Genomic DNA, 27,482 nt, shown 5'->3' with positions numbered 1-27,482 from the left:
TTGAGTTTTCTTGTGTCAGAAATTCCATCCATTGCTTTCAATCTCATGAGAGTCTTCCGCGCCCAACCTTCTGTGCATACGTTTTCCAGTAGTGCGTTAAAAATCGTTTTGAAGGTATGAATCGCCTCTTCTCTATGATATGGCGCCGTTTGATCCTTCCGTACCCACCGGCATCCACTCGGAGCATTACGTTCCCCGTGGACAGTATGGAAGAATGTTTGAGCTCCTTAGTAATGTTTGAGTCCCTTTTCTTATATTAATCTTATGCTACAGGATTCTCGCAGCAGTACCACCACCACCACCACCAGCATTCTAGGCTTCTTCATCGGTGGCACCTTCGGCACCGATTCATTCTCAACCACCAGCACCGGCTCCACCGGTAACGCCACATCAACACGCTGTGGGTGCGCCGCAATCGGAACCATCGTTGATCCCTGCCGCGTCACCACTTCCCGCCGCACCAGCTGAGAGAGCTCCGCGCTGGTGATGCATTGAAGCGGTGATATATCGGGCACCCGGACCGGGCCGATCGAACGACCATTTGTAAGTAGTGAGCGATACTACCTACTTTTGGATGTTATTATCTTGTTCCACTATTTCCCCAATTACCTCGATCATTATCATGCCCTTCCACTTTGTTTTGGAGATCGATTTCAATTCAGTTTTTTGTGTTACAATTTTTCATGTATTAAACATATCTTTGAGTTCCAGAATTACTGTCGATCCGCTTATTTAAATGCCTGTTCCGATTATCTTTGCTTGCATAACTGCTTGCAAATTGGTTACCTTTGCTCGATAACGAGTACACTTTTCGTTTCTCATAATTCATATTTGAATAGTTTTAAGTTTATTGCTTCAAATGATTCATCCGAATCCGAATGGTTACATTATGGTTTAGTAATGGTTTCATTGTGGTGGCATAGTCGTAGTTTCAACCATTGCTGGAGGAGCAGTAGGAGGTTCAGTAGCAGCCATAGTAGTCGTTTCAGCCGGAGAGGTTGTATCCGCTGTTTTACGCCTAACCATCATTCGGCTCTTCTTCAAACTGTAGTTGGCGCCACGGAATGTTTCCCAGAACATACCGGTAGTACCTCCGGATAATCCCTTCAGATAGAGTCCATTCAGGTTACTGCAGGAAGAAGAGCAAAGCGTATGATTAGTTTGTGAATCGCAGCGTTCAGCGTTCAGTGTCATTTCCGCACACTCACCTCATGCCACAATCAGTGTACCACCAACCACCACGATTAGAAACGGCACAGTTGCTGTCGCTATTGTCAAGATCGACGTCGAATGTACTGAAAAGTACACCTTGTGCACCACCCAAGGAATCTCCAGCTTGACCGTCATATCCACTTATCAATGTAATCGGATAGAAATCGATTGCCGGACCGATGCTGAAGTTATCATATTTGGCATAGGTGATGTTTTTCTCAAAATCCTCTAGTAGCACTATCAGCTCATAATCGCCCGAACTTGTTATCTTGTGTATGTTATCCAAACCCAACCAGTAGTCGCCTCCGTCAAAGTCTCCGAATCCATTCTTGTACTCTTTATACGATTGATAAAAGTCGGTGGAACCGTCCTGGCGGTTCTGAATAACCGTGTATGCTCCAGGTAGGAAATCAAGAACACAGATTACTTTAGTGGGATTATCAAAGGCATCCTGTACGATGTAGGTCCCAGTTTCGGTGATACGCGGATCGTCACAGGACGTGTACACAATATCGTTTTCGGGGGCTGGGGTAGTAGTAGTACTTCCACCGACCGGACGGCCCTCCAGATCCAACAAAGATTCCGTCAGGAATGTTTTGGTAACCAGACTTTGCTGATTGATCGTAAGATCTCTGTAAAGACACGCGCGTATTAAGAAATAGTCGAACAGAGAAACTCTTGTTCTGGATCATACCTGATAGATTGCATAATTTGGGCGAGAGTTAATGATGCTCCTACAAGCTGATCATTTATAGAATCGCCAGTGGCTGCAGATTGTCCCACGTACCAGGAAACGCTTTTTACGTTCTTCTTCATATCGAGCAGCTCGCTGTACACGGTTCCATACTTATGACGAAGATTAAGAATGAGCTTTAGCAGATTAGATTCGACTTTCTTCAGTTTGGACACAATCTCGTGGCACCCGCATTTATCGATACTGTTGGTCGCTCCATCGTTAGGAGGATGCGGAGGGGGCGGATTCGGCCTGACTCCAAATTTGGCAGATGCTGTATTGGCGGCAGCAAGGCTGGCCATGCAACACACAGCAAAAATAAGCACGAGATACTTCATCTTGCAAACGCTAGCTAGAACTGATGCGGAATAAGCTACCATCAGCTATATATACCATCTCCAACCGTTCGTTGCTTTGACGATCGTTCGTTAGTACGGGCGCAAAAATACCGTTAGAACAAGAAAGCCGAATCCTGGTAAGAAGACGATGGACTCGATGCTTAAAAAATGGATATTCAAGGATCGAATTCCGCCTATTCGTTGCTATTATGTTATATTTCAAGTCGTCAAGAAAACCTTAAACTATTTTTTCAATTGTGTTGCTAAAACGGTATGGATGATGAATGATGTTAGTATGTAATTACATTGTGTTATTTTTTCTGTGTTTAATTTGCGCTGAGCAATGCATGAGTAATAACAATGGTAATGTCTTGAATGGTTCCGTAACGGCCAGAAATTACCAGAGAACTAATACAAATAAAACTATGAGGTTTATTATGTAAGAACATTCTATTTAATGTTTGTCTGAATCAAAACTTTTACATAGAAACAACAAATCCTTGCATACTAATGGCGTCAAAAACCATTACATTCTTTATCACTTCTATAATAATTTCAGCCTCATTATGTATCATAGTACCATTTTCATTTTGTAAACATTTACAATCTTATCATCAATCAGCAAAAATCGAATCCAACTGAAATTGATGCTTCTATCTTTTATAAAAATCCTTGTTGAATACACGTTTGCAACAGGTCATAGGAAAGTTTCTTAATAGATGCTTATGTGTAACTTTCCTAAAAACCATCCTAAAAACCGGAATTAACAGCTATCCCCTAAAATTTGTTTGCTTCAATTCGCGGGCACCAGACTAGCATATATACGTTGGCAAGGCGCAGAACCAGTTCTGGACCCAAAATTCACATCTTCTGGCGAAATTTGCATACATTTAAAAGAAATGGGCCAATTTTCTTATTTCTCTCTGCGTTACTGCGGCTTACCCTAGCAGGACGCTAATGAACATGCACGGTCGATACTAGTTTTGCAACGGGATCAGATGTGCTAGGAGAAATTAATACCATAGACTTATGTTTTGGGTTCCAACTGTTTTTTATTCCTACCATTCTGCTGTGCCATCCTAATAGATTATCGTCGCTCTGCGTTTCAGTGACGTGGATACCTTTGAATCACTCTCTATCCAGCTTTTTGTTTTTTTCCTTAAAATAACGGTGCTATCACCGATCGGGGGATGGGAACGCTGCCAGATTTGCTATAAATTGGGCTAGCATCACCAGAGCGATATCAGTCGTCTCTAGTCTTCTTACAGAGTGCACAAAGAGAGCATAACCAAGGCAAGATGAGACGTTTCGTTTTAGGTCTAACGTTGTCTCTGGTGTTAACAACGGCTCAATTCGCCACAACTGACGAGGATAAAGTGCCACAGGATGTTGTCGAAGAAATCAAGGCCAGCGACGATAAGCCTGCTGATGATGATGATCTGCGCCGGTACAGCTACTACAATGTGGTTCATGGGGGACAGCAGAGTTCGGAATCGGAAGAACAAAACTACCGGCCCGCCAATTTCGCCCCTCAGAAGATAGGTTACGGCGGTGGAGGTTATGGAAGTGGTTACGATGGTGGTTATGGTGGTGGGTATGGAGGATATCCAACCCGTCCACCCCCATCCAACCACGATTCTGACTATGACTTCCCAAAGCCAAAGCCTCTGCCCAAGTGTAACTGCCAGGATATTATCACACAAATCGACGACCTTGATGAAAAGATTATTAAATCTCTGCTTGACCTTGAGATCAAGGCCGATAGTATCCAGAGCGACGTTGCACATATTCATCAGGAAACGGAAAAAGTAGCATTTGTTTCATCGCAGACTCAACTCGTGGCAAACGCTGTGGATAACCAGCTGAGTATTGTACGGCAGAATTTGACGATTATAGAATCCGATGTCAGGTACGCATTTTTTCTTACCGATTTTACCCAAATTCCTAATGCTCTGTTCTTGCGATTTTAGCGAATTGACTCAATTCCAACAGAACATCCCAGATAAAACTTATTTGACTGAGGCGCTGTTCGGTCTGAAGTGCAGCTACGAACGGAAAGATAAGAAGGGCGATGATAAAATCTACGCTTCCTGCGATGATCCCAACATCAAAAAGACCGGTAGTTACTGGGTGAAGGCAAACTTTTTCAAACCAGTAAAAGTGATCTGTATGCTGGACTACGGTGGTCGTTGGATGGTAATCCAAAACCGTTTCGACGGAGGCGTAGACTTCTACCGCCCATGGAGGGAGTACAAGTACGGTTTTGGAAACAATGAAGGCGGCGAATATTGGCTGGGTCTAGAGCGCATATACCAGTTAACCAGTGCCGGATCTTACGAGCTAATGATACTGCTGGAGGATTTCAACAAGACCCATTCATATGCCAAATACGATCAATTTGCTATCTCCGATGAGAACGATCAGTACAAAATCGAAAAACTGAAGGGATTCGTGGGCTCTGCAGGAAATTCGTTTGATGCTGAAGGAATGCGTTTCTCCACCTACGACTACGATAACGACAAGTTCGATCAGAACTGTGCCGCCATCATGCATGGTGCTTGGTGGTATAAATCATGCGGGGACAGGTAAGCACTTATTGCAGATCAACCGTTCCTACAGAAATCTATATTCATTTCAATCGCCCCATTTAGCAATTTGAACGGCCTTTATCTCAGTGGAGTCACTCTCGAAAAAACGGGCATCTACTGGAAGACGTTCCGTGGACACAACTATAGCTTGAAGAAGACGCGAATGATGATCCGGCTTAGGCAAGGAAGTGGATACTGAAAATAAAAAAAAAACCTTAGCCATAATTGACAATATGCAACCATACTAATTGTTCAATAAAACAAGCACTAGCATTTGAACAGATATCACTGAGCTATTGTTTTACAAAGTCTAAAAGTTTTTCTAGAACATGTTTGAACATTTGCCTCTGCTGTTAGCAGTCTAGCTCAGGGAATCAAAATTTGGAGTAAGGCCGAATCCGCCCCCTACGCATCCTCCTAACGATGGAGCGACCAACAGTATCGATAAATGCGGGTGCCACGAGATTGTGTCCAAACTGAAGAAAGTCGAATCTAATCTGCTAAAGCTCATTCTTAATCTTCGTCATAAGTATGGAACCGTGTACAGCGAGCTGCTCGATATGAAGAAGAACGTAAAAAGCGTTTCCTGGTACGTGGGACAATCTGCAGCCACTGGCGATTCTATAAATGATCAGCTTGTAGGAGCATCATTAACTCTCGCCCAAATTATGCAATCTATCAGGTATGATCCAGAACAAGAGTTTCTCTGTTCGACTATTTCTTAATACGCGCGTGTCTTTACAGAGATCTTACGATCAATCAGCAAAGTCTGGTTACCAAAACATTCCTGACGGAATCTTTGTTGGATCTGGAGGGCCGTCCGGTCGGTGGAAGTACTACTACTACCCCAGCCCCCGAAAACGATATTGTGTACACGTCCTGTGACGATCCGCGTATCACCGAAACTGGGACCTACATCGTACAGGATGCCTTTGATAATCCCACTAAAGTAATCTGTGTTCTTGATTTCCTACCTGGAGCATACACGGTTATTCAGAACCGCCAGGACGGTTCCACCGACTTTTATCAATCGTATAAAGAGTACAAGAATGGATTCGGAGACTTTGACGGAGGCGACTACTGGTTGGGTTTGGATAACATACACAAGATAACAAGTTCGGGCGATTATGAGCTGATAGTGCTACTAGAGGATTTTGAGAAAAACATCACCTATGCCAAATATGATAACTTCAGCATCGGTCCGGCAATCGATTTCTATCCGATTACATTGATAAGTGGATATGACGGTCAAGCTGGAGATTCCTTGGGTGGTGCACAAGGTGTACTTTTCAGTACATTCGACGTCGATCTTGACAATAGCGACAGCAACTGTGCCGTTTCTAATCGTGGTGGTTGGTGGTACACTGATTGTGGCATGAGGTGAGTGTGCGGAAATGACACTGAACGCTGAACGCTGCGATTCACAAACTAATCATACGCTTTGCTCTTCTTCCTGCAGTAACCTGAATGGACTCTATCTGAAGGGATTATCCGGAGGTACTACCGGTATGTTCTGGGAAACATTCCGTGGCGCCAACTACAGTTTGAAGAAGAGCCGAATGATGGTTAGGCGTAAAACAGCGGATACAACCTCTCCGGCTGAAACGACTACTATGGCTGCTACTGAACCTCCTACTGCTCCTCCAGCAATGGTTGAAACTACGACTATGCCACCACAATGAAACCATTACTAAACCATAATGTAACCATTCGGATTCGGATGAATCATTTGAAGCAATAAACTTAAAACTATTCAAATATGAATTATGAGAAACGAAAAGTGTACTCGTTATCGAGCAAAGGTAACCAATTTGCAAGCAGTTATGCAAGCAAAGATAATCGGAACAGGCATTTAAATAAGCGGATCGACAGTAATTCTGGAACTCAAAGATATGTTTAATACATGAAAAATTGTAACACAAAAAACTGAATTGAAATCGATCTCCAAAACAAAGTGGAAGGGCATGATAATGATCGAGGTAATTGGGGAAATAGTGGAACAAGATAATAACATCCAAAAGTAGGTAGTATCGCTCACTACTTACAAATGGTCGTTCGATCGGCCCGGTCCGGGTGCCCGATATATCACCGCTTCAATGCATCACCAGCGCGGAGCTCTCTCAGCTGGTGCGGCGGGAAGTGGTGACGCGGCAGGGATCAACGATGGTTCCGATTGCGGCGCACCCACAGCGTGTTGATGTGGCGTTACCGGTGGAGCCGGTGCTGGTGGTTGAGAATGAATCGGTGCCGAAGGTGCTACCGATTAAGAAGCCTAGAATGCTGGTGGTGGTGGTGGTGGTACTGCTGCGAGAATCCTGTAGCATAAGATTAATATAAGAAAAGGGACTCAAACATTACTAAGGAGCTCAAACATTCTTCCATACTGTCCACGGAGGATAAAGAGGCCAGAAAGTCTGCCAGAAAGTGGCAGACAAGTCGTTTGCGGAAAAATTAAAAGCACAAATCGTAAATAATGTGCAGATAAAAATTTCCGACATACATATTCGATATGAAGATGCTACTACTACAGGACAACCTTTCGCTTTCGGTGTTACGCTGAGTGATCTTACCGTTCATACAACTGACGAAAACTGGGTTCATACGCTTGTAACGGACTCTGTTACTAAAGTATATAAAATGGCTCAATTGGAAATGTTGGCGGTGTACTTGAACTGCAACACGCAGCTCTTCCAGCACTGTGATATATCTGATTATGAGTCATTATTTGAAGAATCAATAGCCTCCATGTCACGTATCAAATCCCCCGAACATCAATACATCTTTGGACCGATAAATTCAAGTGCATTCTTGGAAATGACACCGAACCCGGAATTAAGCGAAAACCCTTTTTCATCGCCGAAAATCAAGCTCAAAATTTGCATGGAAACACTGGCCATAGGAATAACTCAAATTCAATTTCAAAAAACGATGCAACTTGTAGAGGCTTTCGGTCGAATGATACGTGCATTGCCTTACAGAAAGTATCGCCCGTATGGCATTGGATATAAAGGTAATTTCACAGAATGGTGGCACTTTGCTTACACTTGCATACTAGAAACGGTTGTTCGTAGAAAGAGAAGCAACTGGTCGTGGGACCACATGTTAAGGCATCGACAAACTTTGAAAAAATACGAAGAAGCTTATCGCCAACAGCTAACTGCGAAAAAGGTAACCGCAGACTTGATGAATCGATGTGAGGAGTTTGAGAAGATTTTAGATCTACACAACATCGTGGTGGTTCGCCAGAAAGTAGCATTAGAAGTCGAGAAAGAAGGTATGCGACAACGAGCGGAAGAGCAAAAATCAACCGGTTGGTTTAGTTCATGGTGGGGTGGGACATCTAAAAAAGAAGAAACATCGGCTGCCGTCGATATCAGTAAGTGTAGCATTTTATTTGAATGATTATACAACACTATACTACATTACATACAACTGTATGTACCAACAGAAAAAAAGTTCGAGGCCGCTATGACTGCAGCAGAGAAAGCCAAACTTTTCCAAGCGATCGGATACCAGGAAAATGTTATTCCAACAGAACTCCCAGAGCATTACATATCGCAGATGCTTCAGTTTGAGCTTCGGTCATTAGAAATCTCAATTAAATCAAATGTGTCGCAAGAAAGTAAAGCAGTTAATCGGATTATGCTTCTACAATTAAAAAACGTCGCTTTCAACATCGAACAGCGTCCTTCGGCGGCTGCAATCAAGTAGGTTTATGATGGCAAAATTTCATCATGATCAGCAATGAACTATTCTGTTTCCATTTCTGACAGAGCATCGTTAGGAATGCAAGAACTTACCATTTCTGGTCTTAAGCAATCTGATCAACTGCCTATAATGGTGAAATCGCAACTTAATGGCTCACAAGCATTGCTTGACGTGTCTTTTGAAACAAATCCGATAGACAAACAATGTGATCAGCGTGTTGTGGTCCATTCAAGACCATTACAAATGGTTTACGACGCGGAAACAATAATTCAATTAGCAAAAGTATTCCAAACTCCCCGAACGGCAACAATTTCACAGTAGGTGGAGTTTAAGGAAGGAATAATTCGCTAAAATTAACATTCTTATCTATATTACAGGCTGACGGATGCTGCAGCAGAAAAACTGGTCAATATTAAAGAACGGTCTGCTACTGGTTTGCAATATGCAATTGCAAAACATCCACGCTTGGAACTAAACGTTGAAATTATGCCAAGCTACATAATTATGCCTCATGGAGGATTTTTTTCAGCAGAAACATCTGTGTTCGTCCTAAGCTTGGGAAAGTTAATCGTAAAGACAGAACCGCGCCCATTTAATCGCAGGGATGTGTATACAATGCACAGTGAAGGCATAAACCAAGATGAAATTTTGTCAGAAATTATACGCCAGAGCTATGACAAATTTATTCTTGAAGTGCGAGACGTGCAAGCAATAGTAGCTTCTGTCGATGAAGAATGGTTTAACTCGCTAAGCATGAACATTGTAACCGAGATGCATGTTTTGGAACCAACATCTTTTTGCATTTCGGCACATTTATGCGTTATTGATGATGATCCACGCTTACCAAAATGTAAGATATTTGGTATTCTTCCATCGCTCAATATTAGCGTTACCGAACAGCGCGTGTTGGAAGCATTATCAATCGTTACCAGTATTCCGCTGCCAGAAAATACCGAACAGAACCAACCAACACCGATGACCAAAGATTCAAATATGCTCAGCTCCAGTTTGTCTTTGTTGAAATATTTAGATGAAAAACAGTCTAAACTGCCGAAGATGCATCGTTCTTTGGAATCGACTATAATAGATGCCGTCGATGGTGTAGTAATACAGTTTATTGATTTGGAAGTCAAATTCGAATTACATGGTAACGCCCAAACATCTGTTTCCAAACCAAATTTGCCTCTTTTTTAAAATGATTATCAACCATTTCTAGAGTTTTCGCTAACTATTTGTAAGTCTACCGGTGGAGGAACTGGTACCAGTTCGTCGGATGTATTTGCGACCCCAACAGAAGAGTTTCCACAGTCTCCATTAGAGCATCAAGAACCAAAAACGGTTTCCTTGAATCTACAGTATGCTGGATCAACACGCACAAACGCGCAAAAAATTATGGCCTTCAAAGTAAGGTATTTAGAAATGGTCTTGGTACAGCGTACGTACGATCTTAAGGTTGATGTGAAACTAGGAGCAATAACCTTGGACCAGTTCCGAGCGAGTGATGGGCCTGACGTTATTTTGAATGTTATTCAAACGCCAACATATGATTCGGATGCTGATTATTTATTCACGGTCAAATATACGAATGTAAGTAAATTTGGTCCCGACATTATGGGCTGATGAAATTATGAATGAAGTAATTATGGGCTGATGAAATTAACACCCGCCCAGTGGCACCCGGGTACCCGGGTACCCCATACGTTGGCTATGCACATGGGCTATGTTTATAAACTCAAAACAACACTTTTTATCAACATTTATCAATGTGTTCGTGTTTATTAATTGTTAATTAGAAAAACTACAACATTTTTTTGAAAATTTCATTACGTTTTTCAGCTTTTCAACGAGCAACAGGAGAAAAATAATCAACATATTTTGAAACCTTTTATGTGCAATTTAAATTATGTATTATTTCTCAAACTGATTAAAAATGGTTCGTGTAGTGTAATTTTCTTAACATATGAGTAAATCATACACTAATCTTCAACAAAAAGGGTTTAGGCGGCATTTTCGTAGACCACAGAGACCAATATACATGGTGCGTTCAGAAACTAATGAGACTGAATTTTCCTGACGAAACGGTTTGAGATAAGGTATTGAATTTTATACGCCAACATAGAGGCAGGATTTAGCTATTCAACGCACTTTATTACATTCAGCTATGACAAACTGAATGAAAATGGGACAATTTTTCGTGAACCATGTTTTTAGTTGATGTAACATCATAGAATGTCCCCTTTATATGGACCATTGGTACAGCCCGGATCATCGCGGACCTCTTTCCTGGCATAGAGCACGCAAACAGAAATGTATGAGGACTTGATGAATTACTGGCACCAACGGAAAGTTTTTCTGTAGGTCCGGTTGATCCGCGCCAAGAAGAAGGTCCGGATGATTCGCGCCAGACCAATGGTCCATAGAAAGGTGACATTCTACGGTGTTACATCAACTAAAAACATGGTTCACGAAAAATCGTCCCATTTTCTTTCAGTTGGTCATAGCCGAACAAAATAAAGTGCGATTGATAGCTAAAACCTTCCTCTACCTCATCGTAAAAAATTAAACACGTTATCTCAAACCGTTTTGTCAGAAAAATCAGTTCTCATCACTTTCTGAACGAGCCATGTAGCAACTGATCTGATCTCCTAGCTCAATTGTGCCCAATTAACTCAATTGTTTATGCCTCAAAAGTACCTTATGACAATTCAAAACTGATTTATTCGAAGAAATCAATAATTTAAATAACATATTTGCTGGAAAATTCGATCACTTTACGATCTTATTGCTTGCTTTAAAATGACCGTACGAAGGGGTACCAATGTATTGTCTTCATTGTTTTTATTGTTTTTTATTGGATTTTGTTGTGATTTTTAAGCAAAATCACGTTATTAATACTCTTAAATTAGTTCTAGTACACTATTTTTGGTATAAAACTGATAAAAACAGCGGAACAATAACTTTACTATGCAATACACATAAGTGGGGTACCCGGATGCCCAACGAAGGGGTAAACGCCGGGTGCCCAACCGAGGGTTAAGCGGCCCATAGACGATCAACTTTATTTGTCAATGTTTATAATGCAAAAATTGCACCACACTGTCATTTTATTTTTATTCCTCGTATTTAAAGCGGCCCATAGACGATCAACTTTATTTGTCAACTCTTGCATGCAAGTCGATTGACACCAATATATTTATCGTGTGTGGGCTATTTGAAGCTTGTGTCAAAAAAGTTGAAGATTTTCAGCCAGCTGAAAATATATTGAGGAAACTGAATATTGGCGTCGTCTGTGGGCCACAGCGACGAACACGATGCGCCTGTGGTCCTGATTGATGAAACATTAAGGATTAGTCCAATGTTGCCCAAATACGAGGAATAAAAATAAAATGACAGTGCGATGCAATTTTTGCATTAAAAACATTGACAAATAAAGTTGATCGTCTATGGGCCGCTTTAAGCAACATTGGACTAATCCTTAATGTTTCATCAATCAGGGCCACAGGCGCATCGTTTTCGTCGCTGTAATTTGTTTAATATTTGGCACCGCTCTAACGATACCAATATTCAGCCTCATCAATATATTTTCAGCTTTCTGAAAATCTTCAACTTTTTTGACAGAAGCTTCAAATAGCCCACACACGATAAATATATTGGTGTCAATCGACTTGCATGCAAGAGTTGACAAATAAAGTTGATCGTCTATTGGCCGCTTTAGGCCGGTGTATTTTTTTGGATTTGACAGAAAGGATATCCGACCGAAATGTAACATGCGATAATTTTTTTGCTTCACATGATTAGGCTGAAGAATTGAATAAAAATCGTATGGCTTTGGGCACGATTACTGAAAATAGGAAAGCAATTCTATTGCCATCAAAGGCATTTAATAACAAATCAAAGGCATTTGATTGATATACGCACAAAGCTAATATATTCTACCGAAGATGTATGTGACCACAAATTACATGCCATTATGTTGCCGTCACTTGCAATATGTTACTTTGTCGAGCATGTACTAAACTGCTGTGAGTATTAACAACAATGAAAAAAAGAAAAAGCCAAACATATTTGAGAATTTGTAAGAAGACTAAAGGAGGGATTGACGCTATGGATTAAATGGAAACCATTACTTGCAAAGGAAAAATAAATCGTTGGCCAATGGCTCTGTAGTATGCAATAAGAGTACGCTATTATTACGTTAGTCGAATTGTTTTCGGAGTGAAAAAAATTAAAAAGCAACCATAATATTTAAATTAATTAAAACTAAAAAGCAACAACCAAAATCGGCCCTTGCCACGTCTGCACTAACAAAACTAATCAAAATATTTTTGCTACACGTTGTGAAAGTGTGCCAAATATGGTTGTACTGACCATCGATATGATATTTGCAAGAGATGTGCCAAAAAAATTAAGAAACACTTAAAAAACGTACTTTTTACGTTTATTCGATTTTTTCTAAAAAAAACATGATTTGCCGGTTTTACTACACAATTTGTAGAATTTTCTACACGTAGTATTTTTGTGTTAGTTTTAGTTTTGGAGTTTTAGTTAAGTGGTTAGTTTTAGTTTTAGATTTTTTGGCACAGGTTGGAAAATTGAAAGATTCGATTCGATGCAATTCTGCAGGGACCAATGAGGGTTAAACAATCTACAACTCATTCTCATTAACTCATTAAACAATCGATAACAGGCAATAGCTCATCTTCATTAATTTTTAATTTGCTAAAAAGCAGCTTCAGACATTTAATTTCGCAAGAAGCAGCGTTATTTCTTCCGCCAAACGAGCACGCTTCGATGATACGGATATAAGAATTTTTTTGTTAACACCGGAGGGGCTCAACATCTTCTTGAGTACCGACTTGTTATCCCGATTTCGCAGCAAAAGTTCAATTCCCTCGGAGAACATTGATATGCCCAATACTTCGATCCATTTGTGGGACCATACCGACTGTAAGAAATTGTGAAAGGAACATGGCTTTAGCAAATGCAGTCTTATCATAGATTATTAAACCAACCTGCCATCCGCCAAACATGTCACTTTTACTAGCATAAATGATTCGGTTGTCTGTCAAAACGACCACATCCTTATTGTCGATCATCACTTCGTAGTATGCGTATGAATCCGTATCCCAAAACTTTCCTTTATCAATTTCCCTTCATTAAAATAGAATCAAATTCGAAAAAAAATAATATTTTAAGTAAGTATAATAACAGCAAGTTATAGCTTCTGACTCTGTATTGCTGTTATTATTATGTCAGTCAGGGTTGTTAGTTTTAGGATGCATTTTTTTGTTTTTTAGTCTTAATGCTATAATTAATGTGATCAAGAAAGCGACTAGCCCGTTGACACTATTTGTGAAATAAATAATTAATTAGAGTTACCTCAAAAACTTGTATCCTTCGGCTTCCCTGCGGTTGTATGGCCTAACTATTCCATCCTTATGGAGAAATCGTGGGGGACGAAGCCTTATTGTTTCATCGGACAACTCAGTAGCACGCTTTACTGCATCGAAACTTCCGCTGGCAAAATCGGTCACACCTGCAATTGGACGTGCCACTAGTCCTACTGCACCTTTCCCCAGTCCTTTGAGAAATCCCTCAACTCCCTCTTCTTTGGCTCCACTGATAGGCTTCGTAAAAACACCCGTTACACCGTCAAATACACCCATTACCAATCCCTTCCCACTTCGCGCAATCCCTTCCTGAAGCGATGATGGCTTTTTATTCAACGCATCGCGGCGTTTTCTCTGGAAATCGTCATCAAAAGTCAAAGCTGCCAATCCTTTACCCATAGCACCGGTGATTCTTAAAAGGGGCAGACAAAACCATTAGTTCAAAGACGCTATTGAGTACTAGAGTTGTTTAAAAATAAGTTTGAGATATTTACTTTGATACTGCCCCAGCGGCACCGCCAACTGTGTGACCAAATAACGATCTAACGCCGAGTACCAGACCCTCTGCAAACTCTCCCGGACCTTGAATAGCTCCTTGAAACGGCTCGTAGAATAAATCTTCCACTCCTTTCGTAAATCCCACCACCAGACCATATGGATTGCCTATCACGTCTAGACCAAGAACGAGCACGTATAGTTGTTTCAATGCCTGGCCACTATAATGTGTAACACACTCGCTGATTAACTGATGCTGCGTAAGGAATTTGAATTGACGCTCGAAGAATGCTAGTCGGAAAACAACATCGTTTATGTCGGTGAGCGTGACACCAACGCCCTGAAGAATAGTCGAGAGGATGCCAGGCAAAGCTTTCGACTCGGAACCAGCCATTGAGAAACTAACGTGTATTTTCAACGGGCCTAGATGAAGATTGTCGTAGAAATTTTTCACTTCCTGTTGTGATTGGATTGCCACATGTGCATGCAATGGTTGCGTTTGCAGCTTTAAGTCTTCAGCAAAAAGTTGTTTCTGTAAAAACGACATCGAGAACATAATATTAATATCTTTGTACGGGGGCCTATTCCAAGTTCGCGTTAATATTATCACCCGACAAAATAGATGGGAATAAAAGCTAGCCCAAGTGGAAAGAAGTTTTGAGCGCTTTGCTGAAAATTTCACGCGAAGCACAGAATTGGCCCCTATAAATAGTGAAAATAGTTTGGCTATTCTTACCGATTCGTTTTCAGATTGCTCGGCACTGATCAATTCAAATATTTCGTTTACAAATAGCAGATCAACTTTAACGTGAAATTCTTGCATCAGTATGCGTAGATACTTGAATTGTTTTACATTCGAATGAGGGATGATACGCTGTACCATACTCATTTCTACGAAGGGTTTGAACTCCGTAGTCGCAGCTACACTCTTTGGTAGAGGAACCGGTGCAAGAACCACTGGAAAGATATGGTCCGCCAGTTGATTATCGATCTGGATTCGATTTAACTTTGCATGGAACTGCAGTTGATGGATTGATGACTTTATTTTGACCCAGAGTCCTGGATAGAAGGTGCGTTTCAACGATCTTATTGTTGATTTATGGATGACCATACCAAAGAAATCTACTTCTTGACGAGAATCTCCGCGAAGCATATACTTTTTACTTGCCGATGTTCCCACTTCCTGGTCGCGCATGAACTGTTGATACAGATTTTCCATGTCAATTGTTTCTTGAATTTTCATCTGTTTAAAGCGACCGGATCTTTTCTGTTCCTCCCAAATAACGCCAGAGCTTGCCACACCGATATACATTAGGTCCACACATTTCGTATTGTTAACAAGCGACAATCCGAGGCCATGTATTTCCACTTTTACTTCTTGTGTTACTTGATCAAGACGACTGGCGCTATGAACACCATACGCTATGTTGCAATTGTCTGTTAGTAGCAAAACACGTTGAGTTCCATTCAGAAATGACACCCAATAGACGACATTGTTACCAGCTGTTTTGAATTCACTGATACCATCACAACGCAAGTCATTCTCGATATTTTGCGGTTTTGATCCACTTTCCCACATGATTTTGCGCTCTCCTGCAGGGTCCGACCACGTGTGTAACACCATTTGATTTGGCATTATTATTTTTGAATTAACATCTCCTTTTTCTTTAAATTCGAAAGGCTCTGTTGTATGATTCATAATTAATGCAGGCGCATGTCCCGGATAGTAGCCAGTAAATGTGATATATACCGCACCTTCGGTTACGTGCACGTCCACGTTAATGCCACCATAGCGATTACGTAGCTGTAACAAAGTGCATTGCACCTCTGTGTACTTGAATGGAGCTGTTACTTCAGGATAATCGCAACTCTTTGCTATCAGCATTCGACTCGCCTCCATCCTTGGCCAGAGAGGCACACACTCATTTACACCCACTTTTGTAAACGGATCTCCTGAGCGTAGATGCTCCTGAACTTCAATATCAAACATAGATCGATTGATTATCACATAGTACGGCATGAATACTATTTGCTTAGTGAGAGAATTGTGTGTGAGAGTATTGTTCACTCCAATTTCGTAAGTCATATCGTTTGCCTGACACAGTACTACTCCACTAGAGCCAGCTACATCGAGAGAGAATTTATCACTCCATTCCCCCGCATCTACCCTTACTGCAGCCTTTTTCTTTCCGAAGAATGCCTTCTCTCGGAATGAAAAGAGAATTGGTCCTTCGTATTGTGGGGGGTGATACAGAATGTTTGTATTTTCATCGTTTGCCTAGCGGGAGTAAAGAAAAATTAAAGATAGAAATAGTGAAACGTTGACAATTCATTGAATAACATCAAATGTTAATCACATGTTCTTTTCAAATAAATCTAAGCGGAGATTTTGGTGAAAAAGGAAATGCACTGAATTATTTTTAAAATAAGCGATCAGTGAAATTTTTTTAAAAATAGGGCAGAGGATTAAATGTACACTTCGTTTTGGGATTGCCAAGCCAAATTAATGATGGAAATCTAACATTAAATTTGTCCTTTAATGTAAAAATCATAACATAACAATAAAATAATAGTGTTCAAAATCGGCTGACATCACCAGTGGTAACTTAAACATTTAGTTTTGCGTCGTTTCCAAAACTTAGAAAGAAAGTCGACAGATTCAAGGTTTGTGTATCACTGTTCAATATGCGTTAATTGCATCTCGTATCTATTTTTTCTAACAAATGGTTATATCTTTCTATATGACAAATGCTCTCAAAGTGCCCTTTTAATGTTTCACAGGCCGCTAAAAGACATTAAGAGGCCTTGGTCATACGGACTGTTACTACACTAACATCCCGCCGGATAAAGTCCATACAAAAATCCTTATGAGAATTGCCCGAATCCTTATGTGAATTGCCAGACGCGAAACCTTCAATATGTCATTGGATGAACCAAACATTATTATTTAGTTACAACATCAAGTTATTTGACAAACGTATCATTGTAATACAATTTTAAGTATAGAAGAAGGAAATTATACTATCGCTGAGTTCGAAACATAAATGTATAACTTTTCTAAAGTGTATCATAAGAGTGTACCCGTAAGACAAAAGGCACTCAAAGTGATCTGTTAATGTTTTTACAGGACGGTAACAGGCTGCTTTGAGTGATACGCATATAACCTGGGCGACTAAGGTCGCTTTGAGTGCATTTGTCATAAAGGTAGTAGGCTTATGGAAAACAATGCCTCTCATTTACTTACTAAACAATTATCAACATGCAAATGCAAAATGGAAAATGATATTCGCAGTAAAATGAAAAATTCTATTATTTTTAAACGTTAAAAGATTTCATAAATGCATCGAAAACAAGTGTAGAATAATACCTTATGCGCTATTTTACCAGCTAGTTCTCTTTTCTCCGTTGTGCTCGATTTCTGTTTTCGGTGTGAGATGTAGATCGAGGAATATTTTGGTCCATTATATTTTTAGTCGTAAAGTGCAAAAATGTGACATGACATTATATAAGAAAGAATGATAATTACTGGAATTTTATGTGTTTGAGTCGAAAACATTATAGAAATCATATTTGCTTTACAGCTAATATGCGCGACAGACGAGTTCAATCAGTTTAACATAGAATTTTATTCTCATATGTTACAAAAGAGAAAATTTATACAAAAGCCTAAAATAAGCGATCGATAAAAGGCCCAGATACATAACTAAGGCCATTTCAGAACTATAGGAGAAAAGATCTTAAGGTAGGCCTGTATGTTGAAGAATACTGTTTATACAACTTTTTTCACATAGCATGAATTTCCTTCTATTTTTATCACTTCCTAAATTTAACTGTTATTGTAATATTACCATAAAAATGTGCCAATATGCCAATATTTGGATAATAAAAACGATAGCAAACTCACCCGATAACTAAGCATCAATCCTGTTTTATTTAGCATCCAAAATGGACAGTAAATGATTAAAGTTAATCCATCAGTATGATGTTCGTATCTAGATTTTAAATTATATAGTCCATTTTAATATTCTTTACCGACAGATCGCTAAATAAATAAATTATATACTTACTTTACGCCGAGTTGTATAGACATGATTTCTTCTGAGTCATAGGCATGAAATGTCCAAATTCCAAACTCTGGGGGTTGGGCGGGAATTTCTGAAGTACTTGACCAATCTTTGTCCAAATAATCAATGAGCTGATCCAATTATACAAAATTATTGATTAACAAGATTATCAAGATTTTGTAAATGTAATGATTTTTTTCTATTTACCCTGGCCACGATATAGGATGTTTCATTAATAGAACGTACAGATGTTTTAACGGTAGGCAAATGCAGTAACTCTCCAGGACGTAATATTTTTTCTCCATAATCTAAGAAATCTTCGCCAGAAACGGAAGGAGACAACGCAAAATTATCTACACTGTTCATTATTCCAGATTCATTCTGGCGACGAACTGTGCAACCGGCAACCGATACGGTTAAATTAACGGGCAAAGCGTTCCTCAATAAGAATGGAGGACGCAAATGAATTTCGAAGCACGCGCTCATCATTGTATGGTTAGAAGTGACTTCATAAAAAACGTCAAGCCGCTTTCTTGCCACCTACAACGAAAATTGTGTGTCAGAAATGTTCCTAGATCATCCATATTTTACATTTTCCTTTTTTCCTTACATTAATATAAAACGGTTCAAACGTATTTATCGGATCACATTGCAGAGTTTTTATGAGATTTAAGTTGTTTGGGAACTCTCTCCAACTTAAACCTTGTGCTGAAGAATGATACCCTTTCATTGAAAAGTGTAATTCCTTGCTATCGAGGTATAGGTATTGCAAAGGAACATTTAGGAATCCACCTGGACGTACTTCTCCGAGATGATATTTTTCATTGTTGATAAACTGATATACGTCAATGGGTACGGTGAAATGATTATAAATTTGTACAATGCTGCGAAGTACTAGAATCGTACAACCATGTTCGATTTTGACCTCAGATATTATTCCCCATGGTTCTTGTCCAGACATACGGAACAAAGGGAAATATCGTTTGTCAGATTTATAAACTGGTAACGTTAGTTCTTTGTCTTTGCCACCAATGGTTACTTTCACAAACATTCGTTTACTCGTGTCTTTGTCATCCAATACCGTTAAGATTTTCCGTTCACTATGATGTTGTTTTGGCTGCAAACTCAACTGTCCGCCCGGCATCACTCTGCAACTGTCTATTAGGTGTTCTTCTTTTGCTGATTGGTTGAATTCAATTTGATCAAAGGAAGAATGCGAAGAGAAATGGGATTGGTGAATGTGGAAGTCACTTGAAATGAAATTCACGTTTACAATCTCTCCAGTATCATTCTGCAGCACGTAAGGAGCTTCAACATCTGGTTTAATAATTCCGTCCCGTTTAATAGCTTCTGAGAACGCTTTCGCAAGATTTTGTACTACTTCGAGACAAGTTTTCGTTACTGTCATTTCCATATTTTCTTTTGATGCAATTTTCATTTTTGTAGTCTGTTCACGTAAACGATCCTCATGACTCTTCACTTCCATAGTGAATGTCAGTTCCCACGCATCGTATCGACTTATGCCGTTGGAATTTTCTATGAGATTTGGCTCAATGACGTATTCCCACAAAGCAAGTGATTGATTGTAGTACGACATACTTAATCGTAAAGAGCTATCGATTTTCATTTCCGAGCTCCAATTCGCAACAGATCCTTGCAAACTTGTCTCAATATAAAGCATTGGGATCGTATTGGTACCAATGCCAGTTTCCACAATTAGTGCAATGGAAGGTATGTCAATTAAACATTTTTCTTCTTTCGTATCCATGATACCAACCGATTCTAGGCTTAAAGCATCTTGAGCTAACTCTGGCTGAATGAACCAGTATTCATCAGGATCGTATTCTTTGACAAGCCATATCGACTCCCAATCGTATGTAAATTGCATTTCGTTTGATTGTGTCTGGTTTTTGCTGGCTAGCGTTTGTAATGCATTGTTTATCAATTCAATTATAGCTGGTGAAACCGACAGCTCAATGTCGGTAGAGTTGATGCTCAGATGAAGTCCGAGTCCTTCCGGAGTAGATCCATTTAGACTTATCGAACAAGGACGTACGACGTAATGCTTTGTAGAGTTTCGTCGTTCCGGATTAAATTCTGCATAATACAGGCATAAATCTTTGAGTTCGCCTTGCAAAATTTGTCGTTCTCCAATGAAACGCACATTTAAGAATATTTCATTATTAAGTATCAATGCATAACAGTTGATATCGTCCATCTTTTCCACCAGTATAATGTCAGGTTGTTCGATTTTCACCTTAACAGTTAATTGGCCTGTATTCGGCATAGTATGTGCAGATGTACTGGGACGTCTGTAACGTTCTATTTGTTCAGTATCTGTTACATTAATCTGTTTACGGTTAATTAACTCTTCTGGTTGAAGAAATTGCTGTATTTTAAGCAAAAAATCTACCGATAGAATCAAAGTGAAGCTTGAGACTAGAATATCTGCATACACATCATTCTGTTTCATACTAAGAGTTATGTTTATCATGGAATGATGCGAGCCCATCGACGAATAAGTAGATATATCAACCATATCTTGATTCTCAGTATTTCCCGAAAGATCATTAGTTCTTCGTTCCATTAGTCTTGTTAGCATATTTTCTCGGTTTGGGCGAATATCGTCGAGTCTCATATCACACAAAACTATTGTTGTATTCAAGCTATCATCTGTGAGCTTTCTTCCATGTAGCGATAAATAATAGATTTCGAAAACAGCTAAACCTTGTCCGGGCGCTGTATCAACAAACGTAAATGAACAAAAAAATTTTAGCAATTATACAAAGTTTAGATTAACTAACACTCACCAGTGAACAGTTTTACATTGATACTATCAATTTGGAAGTTAAATTTCAGATATGTTTCAATTTTACCGAGTTCCATGGGCTTTCCGATGTTTTTCATATCTGTAGTTTTTAGCTGAGTAATATCTACACCGAATGGTTTGTTGGTAGCTTTTTTGGCTACAGATGACCAATTTGGTTTAGCTTGAACAATACAAAACAAAAGCCAAAAAATATTAGATACACAGACATAATAAATAGTATTGTAAAATCATGTATATGAGAAATGGCGAATAACCATCATTTTTACGTCCTTGTTTTACCTTGAGAGCTTGCTGGAATTCTTTCCATTTTGGTTTTCTTTTCAAATTCCTCTTTCCCTTCCGTCATATTTTTCGATATAATCTGCATCATAACGGAGTAATCGGTGGCTACAAAATTAAGCTAAAACAGAATATAAACAGCAAATGTAAGAAATAAAATACAATAAAATATATGTACGTTAGATTATGTGTATTTACCTCTATTGTGTTTAATCTTCCCGATATATCCAGATCTGGAAGTGCACGATACCAACCAGAAGACAAATTTCGTTTCATAATCAATGTAAAACTCGTCGGGCTCAATACAGAAATTTGGTCAGCAATGAAATCATAACTAGCTACTTTTCCCGGTGATGAACCATTTGTTTGCTTTGTACAAGACACATCCACCTTTGCCAGTTTCATGTCTTTTAATTCGATCTTCATTTCATCAATGACCGCAACGTCATGAGGGTTGTCGGTTTCAACATCACGGAAGTTATTGGTAATACTTAGATGCCCGAAATCCATAGCTATCGCCTTTAAGCTTTTCGAATCTACAGGAATGATGATGATAGGTGCTTTTACCTTGATATTTAACTTCATGCGGGAGGCTTGGGTGTAAGCCTCTACTACATTGTTCCTAGCGACTTCAGCGGCTGCCGCACTGGCATCCTTGATTCGTTGTTGAGCTAACTGAAAGTTATCCAGGAATGCTAATACAGATGTAACAAACCAATTAAGAAATACTATTCTTGCGCATCCCATTGCAATTTCAATTTTCATATTATCCGAGTTATAGTTGGCCGTTGCGTCTAGATTAAATAATACCACTTGCACATATAAAGCATCATCGCCTATTATGGAAAGTATGTTATTATGTATCGTTTCAGGATTGGTATCCGTGAGGACAATGTTTTCCAGTCTTAGTTGAATTTCAGTGTACGATGTCTTCATGATGATACTATTGGTAAGATTTTTGAACTGAAAAATGAAAAAAAAATAGTTACCTAAGCTAACAACATTGCATTATTATGGTTTATGAAACTCGGCTTACCTTTAACACAGCCAAAGAACGTTTACCATTTTGCAGTTCCACAGTGACATCCAACAATCTTGATACCACTCTGACTTTGACACTATCTACAATTAACAAGCGTTTTCGAGATACTAATAGCATTATTAGGAATACACAACGTTATACCAATTTAAATCATGCGATTATTGAAGTACGCATGAGATTTATATGTGTACACACAAATTGATGAAATAAGGATATTCCACACATATTGCAAATTATGATGTTTATGTCGATGAGTTAGGATAACAGGAACCAGTACGTCGTTGAAAGAAAAAGAAGAAAAGTAAGTTAATTCACTTTGTTATCCTCTAAATAAAATAAAATAATTTAAAGACTTTACAATAAACTTAACAATTCAACATTTTAACACACGTCAATTTAAAAAATCAACTATATGTATGTTTATAACCAAAACAACCAATATCGGGGGGGAAATTAACACAAACCTGTACTAGCAGCACCTTGTGTACCATCTTCTGAAATTGTTGGTAGCCTCTCTCGAGCAGCATTTATGAGGACCGTAGCAGCACTCTCTTCACCGTGAGTTGTTGCAATACGATCCTTTTGCTGTTTATTACTATCCTCATTATTTGATGTTTTTGTCAAACTCTCCATGCGCTGCTGAAATTCGTTTGCGAAATGAATTAACTCGTTCAGCCCTTCTTCATGAAGTAGCAGGAGAAGAGTCGAAAAGCCAATTTCAATATTCTGCTCAACAGATTCATACTTGGTTAAAAATTCAGGACTGTTTTTTTTACACTGTTCGAAAAAAGAATATTTCATGTTAGCAAAATTTGTTTTAAATTAAAAAATGTCGGGACCAAATTTACTTACATTCGTATATTTGACCGTGAATAAATAATCAGCATCCGAATCATATGTTGGCGTTTGAATAACATTCAAAATAACGTCAGGCCCATCACTCGCTCGGAACTGGTCCAAGGTTATTGCTCCTAGTTTCACATCAACCTTAAGATCGTACGTACGCTGTACCAAGACCATTTCTAAATACCTTACTTTGAAGGCCATAATTTTTTGCGCGTTTGTGCGTGTTGATCCAGCATACTGTAGATTCAAGGAAACCGTTTTTGGTTCTTGATGCTCTAATGGAGACTGTGAAAACTCTTCTGTTGGGGTCGCAAATACATCCGACGAACTGGTACCAGTTCCTCCACCGGTAGACTTACAAATAGTTAGCGAAAACTCTAGAAATGGTTGATAATCATTTTATAAAAGAGGCAAATTTGGTTTGGAAACAGATGTTTGGGCGTTACCATGTAATTCGAATTTGACTTCCAAATCAATAAACTGTATTACTACACCATCGACGGCATCTATTATAGTCGATTCCAAAGAACGATGCATCTTCGGCAGTTTAGACTGTTTTTCATCTAAATATTTCAACAAAGACAAACTGGAGCTGAGCATATTTGAATCTTTGGTCATCGGTGTTGGTTGGTTCTGTTCGGTATTTTCTGGCAGCGGAATACTGGTAACGATTGATAATGCTTCCAACACGCGCTGTTCGGTAACGCTAATATTGAGCGATGGAAGAATACCAAATATCTTACATTTTGGTAAGCGTGGATCATCATCAATAACGCATAAATGTGCCGAAATGCAAAAAGATGTTGGTTCCAAAACATGCATCTCGGTTACAATGTTCATGCTTAGCGAGTTAAACCATTCTTCATCGACAGAAGCTACTATTGCTTGCACGTCTCGCACTTCAAGAATAAATTTGTCATAGCTCTGGCGTATAATTTCTGACAAAATTTCATCTTGGTTTATGCCTTCACTGTGCATTGTATACACATCCCTGCGATTAAATGGGCGCGGTTCTGTCTTTACGATTAACTTTCCCAAGCTTAGGACGAACACAGATGTTTCTGCTGAAAAAAATCCTCCATGAGGCATAATTATGTAGCTTGGCATAATTTCAACGTTTAGTTCCAAGCGTGGATGTTTTGCAATTGCATATTGCAAACCAGTAGCAGACCGTTCTTTAATATTGACCAGTTTTTCTGCTGCAGCATCCGTCAGCCTGTAATATAGATAAGAATGTTAATTTTGGCGAATTATTCCTTCCTTAAACTCCACCTACTGTGAAATTGTTGCCGTTCGGGGAGTTTGGAATACTTTTGCTAATTGAATTATTGTTTCCGCGTCGTAAACCATTTGTAATGGTCTTGAATGGACCACAACACGCTGATCACATTGTTTGTCTATCGGATTTGTTTCAAAAGACACGTCAAGCAATGCTTGTGAGCCATTAAGTTGCGATTTCACCATTATAGGCAGTTGATCAGATTGCTTAAGACCAGAAATGGTAAGTTCTTGCATTCCTAACGATGCTCTGTCAGAAATGGAAACAGAATAGTTCATTGCTGATCATGATGAAATTTTGCCATCATAAACCTACTTGATTGCAGCCGCCGAAGGACGCTGTTCGATGTTGAAAGCGACGTTTTTTAATTGTAGAAGCATAATCCGATTAACTGCTTTACTTTCTTGCGACACATTTGATTTAATTGAGATTTCTAATGACCGAAGCTCAAACTGAAGCATCTGCGATATGTAATGCTCTGGGAGTTCTGTTGGAATAACATTTTCCTGGTATCCGATCGCTTGGAAAAGTTTGGCTTTCTCTGCTGCAGTCATAGCGGCCTCGAACTTTTTTTCTGTTGGTACATACAGTTGTATGTAATGTAGTATAGTGTTGTATAATCATTCAAATAAAATGCTACACTTACTGATATCGACGGCAGCCGATGTTTCTTCTTTTTTAGATGTCCCACCCCACCATGAACTAAACCAACCGGTTGATTTTTGCTCTTCCGCTCGTTGTCGCATACCTTCTTTCTCGACTTCTAATGCTACTTTCTGGCGAACCACCACGATGTTGTGTAGATCTAAAATCTTCTCAAACTCCTCACATCGATTCATCAAGTCTGCGGTTACCTTTTTCGCAGTTAGCTGTTGGCGATAAGCTTCTTCGTATTTTTTCAAAGTTTGTCGATGCCTTAACATGTGGTCCCACGACCAGTTGCTTCTCTTTCTACGAACAACCGTTTCTAGTATGCAAGTGTAAGCAAAGTGCCACCATTCTGTGAAATTACCTTTATATCCAATGCCATACGGGCGATACTTTCTGTAAGGCAATGCACGTATCATTCGACCGAAAGCCTCTACAAGTTGCATCGTTTTTTGAAATTGAATTTGAGTTATTCCTATGGCCAGTGTTTCCATGCAAATTTTGAGCTTGATTTTCGGCGATGAAAAAGGGTTTTCGCTTAATTCCGGGTTCGGTGTCATTTCCAAGAATGCACTTGAATTTATCGGTCCAAAGATGTATTGATGTTCGGGGGATTTGATACGTGACATGGAGGCTATTGATTCTTCAAATAATGACTCATAATCAGATATATCACAGTGCTGGAAGAGCTGCGTGTTGCAGTTCAAGTACACCGCCAACATTTCCAATTGAGCCATTTTATATACTTTAGTAACAGAGTCCGTTACAAGCGTATGAACCCAGTTTTCGTCAGTTGTATGAACGGTAAGATCACTCAGCGTAACACCGAAAGCGAAAGGTTGTCCTGTAGTAGTAGCATCTTCATATCGAATATGTATGTCGGAAATTTTTATCTGCACATTATTTACGATTTGTGCTGTTAATTTTTCCGCAAACGACTTGTCTGCCACTTGGCTCTCTTTATCCTGTTCCTTTTCATTTTTCTTGGCCAATTCTATTCTTATTAGTTCTGATTTTTTTTCTTCAAAACTATTCCGTTGTTCTTTTTCTTCGTTGAAACGAATGTCCGTGTTAGGAACAGCCAAAACGTATAGTTTGTCTATAATCGCCTCGACCGGAGCACTATAAAGATTTTTCCAAGGTATCTTCAGAATAAGTTTCCCCAGATGCCCGTATAATGTCGTCACAGGCAAATCGAGGTCTTTGAGGGCACTTTGCTTGAGTATGAGGTTGTTGAGCACAACATCACCTGGAATAGTAATAAATACATAAGCTTACAAATTCAGACCTTTCTGTGCCTCAATTTCATTTGCCGGTTGTATAACTCACCACCCCAAATGCCGATCTTAAGCTGCTTTTTGTCCAAATTCTCTACATATTCACCTACAAAACGATTCAGCACATCTGCAACAATGCTTTCAAACACCATTTTTACTTTTGGACCAAATAAATCTCGCCAGAAACGCTAACCCTGCAACGCAATATATTGACGAGAAGGCCTGTTAATCGAATGCGGTCATGGACATGGATAAAAAGTACCACAGATAGCGATCACCGCCAGCGATCGGAGCACGTTATCTTTTAACAAAACCCTTTGGACGTATCCCATACAAAAATGCACGATTTTGTATTTTTGGGAAACGCACACGGGGCCTGTACAGCGCATTTGTTGAACATCGTTACGCTATCAACACTCGAGATAAGCTTAAGCGGTGACATCACTACTGCAGCGGCCAAACTAAAGAAGTTATAAAGGTTTCAATTGCCTGAAAACGTTGGCTCCTTACCAGATTATTGTAGATTAATGGAAAAATGCACCTAAAACAATCCAACTACGCGGTTTCAGGGAAAAAGGCACTTTTCGCGAAAACTTACGAGCAAGATCACTTACGACCAAAGTGTATGTAAGAACCAGGTGAAGTCATCCCGAACAAAATCGCTCGCGAAGATTAGAAAAATGAATGAAAAAAACTGACAGGCCGTGTAGGATTATGAAAGATTGATTTGGTTGAAATCAGAGATGCTGTTTT

General features: G+C 39.4%; 5 protein-coding genes across 7 annotated transcripts; 3 read left to right on the top strand and 2 right to left on the bottom strand.

The window, feature by feature from the left end:
- Positions 1 to 906: 906 nt before the first annotated feature.
- Positions 907 to 2,283, bottom strand: LOC126576601 (ryncolin-2-like). The gene is made up of 3 exons (XM_050237908.1): positions 1,907 to 2,283; positions 1,209 to 1,844; positions 907 to 1,129 (listed from the first exon to the last, which is right to left on the bottom strand). The coding sequence occupies exons 1-3, from the start codon at positions 2,281 to 2,283 to the stop codon at positions 907 to 909; spliced, it is 1,236 nt and encodes a 411-aa protein (XP_050093865.1).
- Positions 2,284 to 3,581: 1,298 nt separating this feature from the next.
- On the top strand, positions 3,582 to 5,070 carry LOC126575863 (angiopoietin-1-like). The gene is made up of 3 exons (XM_050236850.1): positions 3,582 to 4,192; positions 4,254 to 4,868; positions 4,935 to 5,070. The coding sequence occupies exons 1-3, from the start codon at positions 3,582 to 3,584 to the stop codon at positions 5,068 to 5,070; spliced, it is 1,362 nt and encodes a 453-aa protein (XP_050092807.1).
- Positions 5,071 to 5,251: 181 nt separating this feature from the next.
- On the top strand, positions 5,252 to 6,553 carry LOC126576600 (ficolin-2-like; the record flags this gene model as incomplete). The annotated part of the gene is made up of 3 exons (XM_050237907.1): positions 5,252 to 5,553; positions 5,616 to 6,251; positions 6,331 to 6,553. Coding segments are annotated over 3 exons (1,161 nt in total), but the record flags the coding sequence as incomplete, so codon positions are not given.
- A 780-nt stretch (positions 6,554 to 7,333) lies between these two features.
- LOC126576599 (intermembrane lipid transfer protein Vps13-like) lies at positions 7,334 to 10,199 on the top strand. The gene is made up of 5 exons (XM_050237906.1): positions 7,334 to 8,247; positions 8,320 to 8,578; positions 8,645 to 8,896; positions 8,957 to 9,726; positions 9,796 to 10,199. Exons 1-5 carry the CDS (start codon positions 7,509 to 7,511, stop codon positions 10,197 to 10,199), a joined length of 2,424 nt encoding a protein of 807 aa, XP_050093863.1. The 5' UTR covers positions 7,334 to 7,508.
- A 1,201-nt stretch (positions 10,200 to 11,400) lies between these two features.
- LOC126575801 (intermembrane lipid transfer protein Vps13) lies at positions 11,401 to 27,379 on the bottom strand. 3 transcript variants are annotated; one of them, XM_050236671.1, is made up of 22 exons: positions 27,240 to 27,379; positions 26,782 to 26,923; positions 25,451 to 26,701; positions 25,120 to 25,378; positions 24,802 to 25,053; positions 23,972 to 24,741; positions 23,532 to 23,902; positions 23,144 to 23,456; positions 22,674 to 22,786; positions 21,836 to 22,600; positions 21,638 to 21,758; positions 21,339 to 21,518; positions 19,139 to 21,267; positions 18,736 to 19,068; positions 18,532 to 18,659; positions 18,369 to 18,456; positions 17,832 to 17,882; positions 15,201 to 16,742; positions 14,464 to 14,996; positions 13,959 to 14,381; positions 13,592 to 13,730; positions 11,401 to 13,524 (listed from the first exon to the last, which is right to left on the bottom strand). In XM_050236671.1, exons 2-22 carry the CDS (start codon positions 26,879 to 26,881, stop codon positions 13,312 to 13,314), a joined length of 10,074 nt encoding a protein of 3,357 aa, XP_050092628.1. In that variant the 5' UTR covers positions 26,882 to 26,923; positions 27,240 to 27,379; the 3' UTR covers positions 11,401 to 13,311. The 3 variants fall into 3 exon arrangements, with proteins under 3 accessions (XP_050092628.1, XP_050092629.1, XP_050092630.1); XM_050236672.1 differs by having other exon boundaries at positions 22,674 to 22,759; XM_050236673.1 differs by lacking the exon at positions 17,832 to 17,882.
- Between the last annotated feature and the right edge of the window lie 103 nt (positions 27,380 to 27,482).

Source organism: Anopheles aquasalis, chromosome 3 (genome assembly GCF_943734665.1).
Source record: "Anopheles aquasalis chromosome 3, idAnoAquaMG_Q_19, whole genome shotgun sequence".
Lineage (NCBI taxonomy): Eukaryota > Metazoa > Arthropoda > Insecta > Diptera > Culicidae > Anopheles > Anopheles aquasalis.
The sequence above is the reverse complement of the archived record's forward strand: the minus strand, read 5'-3'. Positions and strand labels throughout refer to the sequence as shown.

Bases quoted from the DNA above. Each gene is read 5' to 3' on its own strand.
- LOC126575801 (XM_050236671.1), bottom strand. From the start codon at position 26,881: ATGGTGTTTGAAAGCATTGTTGCAGATGTGCTGAATCGTTTTGTAGGT. The intron at 25,379-25,450 runs GTAAGTGTAGCA...ATGTACCAACAG, and splicing joins ATCGGCTGCCGTCGATATCA to AAAAAAAGTTCGAGGCCGCT. The intron at 23,903-23,971 runs GTAACGCCCAAA...AACCATTTCTAG, and splicing joins AGTCAAATTCGAATTACATG to AGTTTTCGCTAACTATTTGT.
- LOC126576601 (XM_050237908.1), bottom strand. From the start codon at position 2,283: ATGAAGTATCTCGTGCTTATTTTTGCTGTGTGTTGCATGGCCAGCCTT. The intron at 1,845-1,906 runs GTATGATCCAGA...GTGTCTTTACAG, and splicing joins CAAATTATGCAATCTATCAG to AGATCTTACGATCAATCAGC. The intron at 1,130-1,208 runs GTGAGTGTGCGG...TTCTTCCTGCAG, and splicing joins TACACTGATTGTGGCATGAG to TAACCTGAATGGACTCTATC.
- LOC126575863 (XM_050236850.1), top strand. From the start codon at position 3,582: ATGAGACGTTTCGTTTTAGGTCTAACGTTGTCTCTGGTGTTAACAACG. The intron at 4,193-4,253 runs GTACGCATTTTT...TTGCGATTTTAG, and splicing joins ATTATAGAATCCGATGTCAG to CGAATTGACTCAATTCCAAC. The intron at 4,869-4,934 runs GTAAGCACTTAT...CGCCCCATTTAG, and splicing joins TATAAATCATGCGGGGACAG to CAATTTGAACGGCCTTTATC.
- LOC126576599 (XM_050237906.1), top strand. From the start codon at position 7,509: ATGGCTCAATTGGAAATGTTGGCGGTGTACTTGAACTGCAACACGCAG. The intron at 8,248-8,319 runs GTAAGTGTAGCA...ATGTACCAACAG, and splicing joins ATCGGCTGCCGTCGATATCA to AAAAAAAGTTCGAGGCCGCT. The intron at 8,897-8,956 runs GTAGGTGGAGTT...TCTATATTACAG, and splicing joins CGAACGGCAACAATTTCACA to GCTGACGGATGCTGCAGCAG.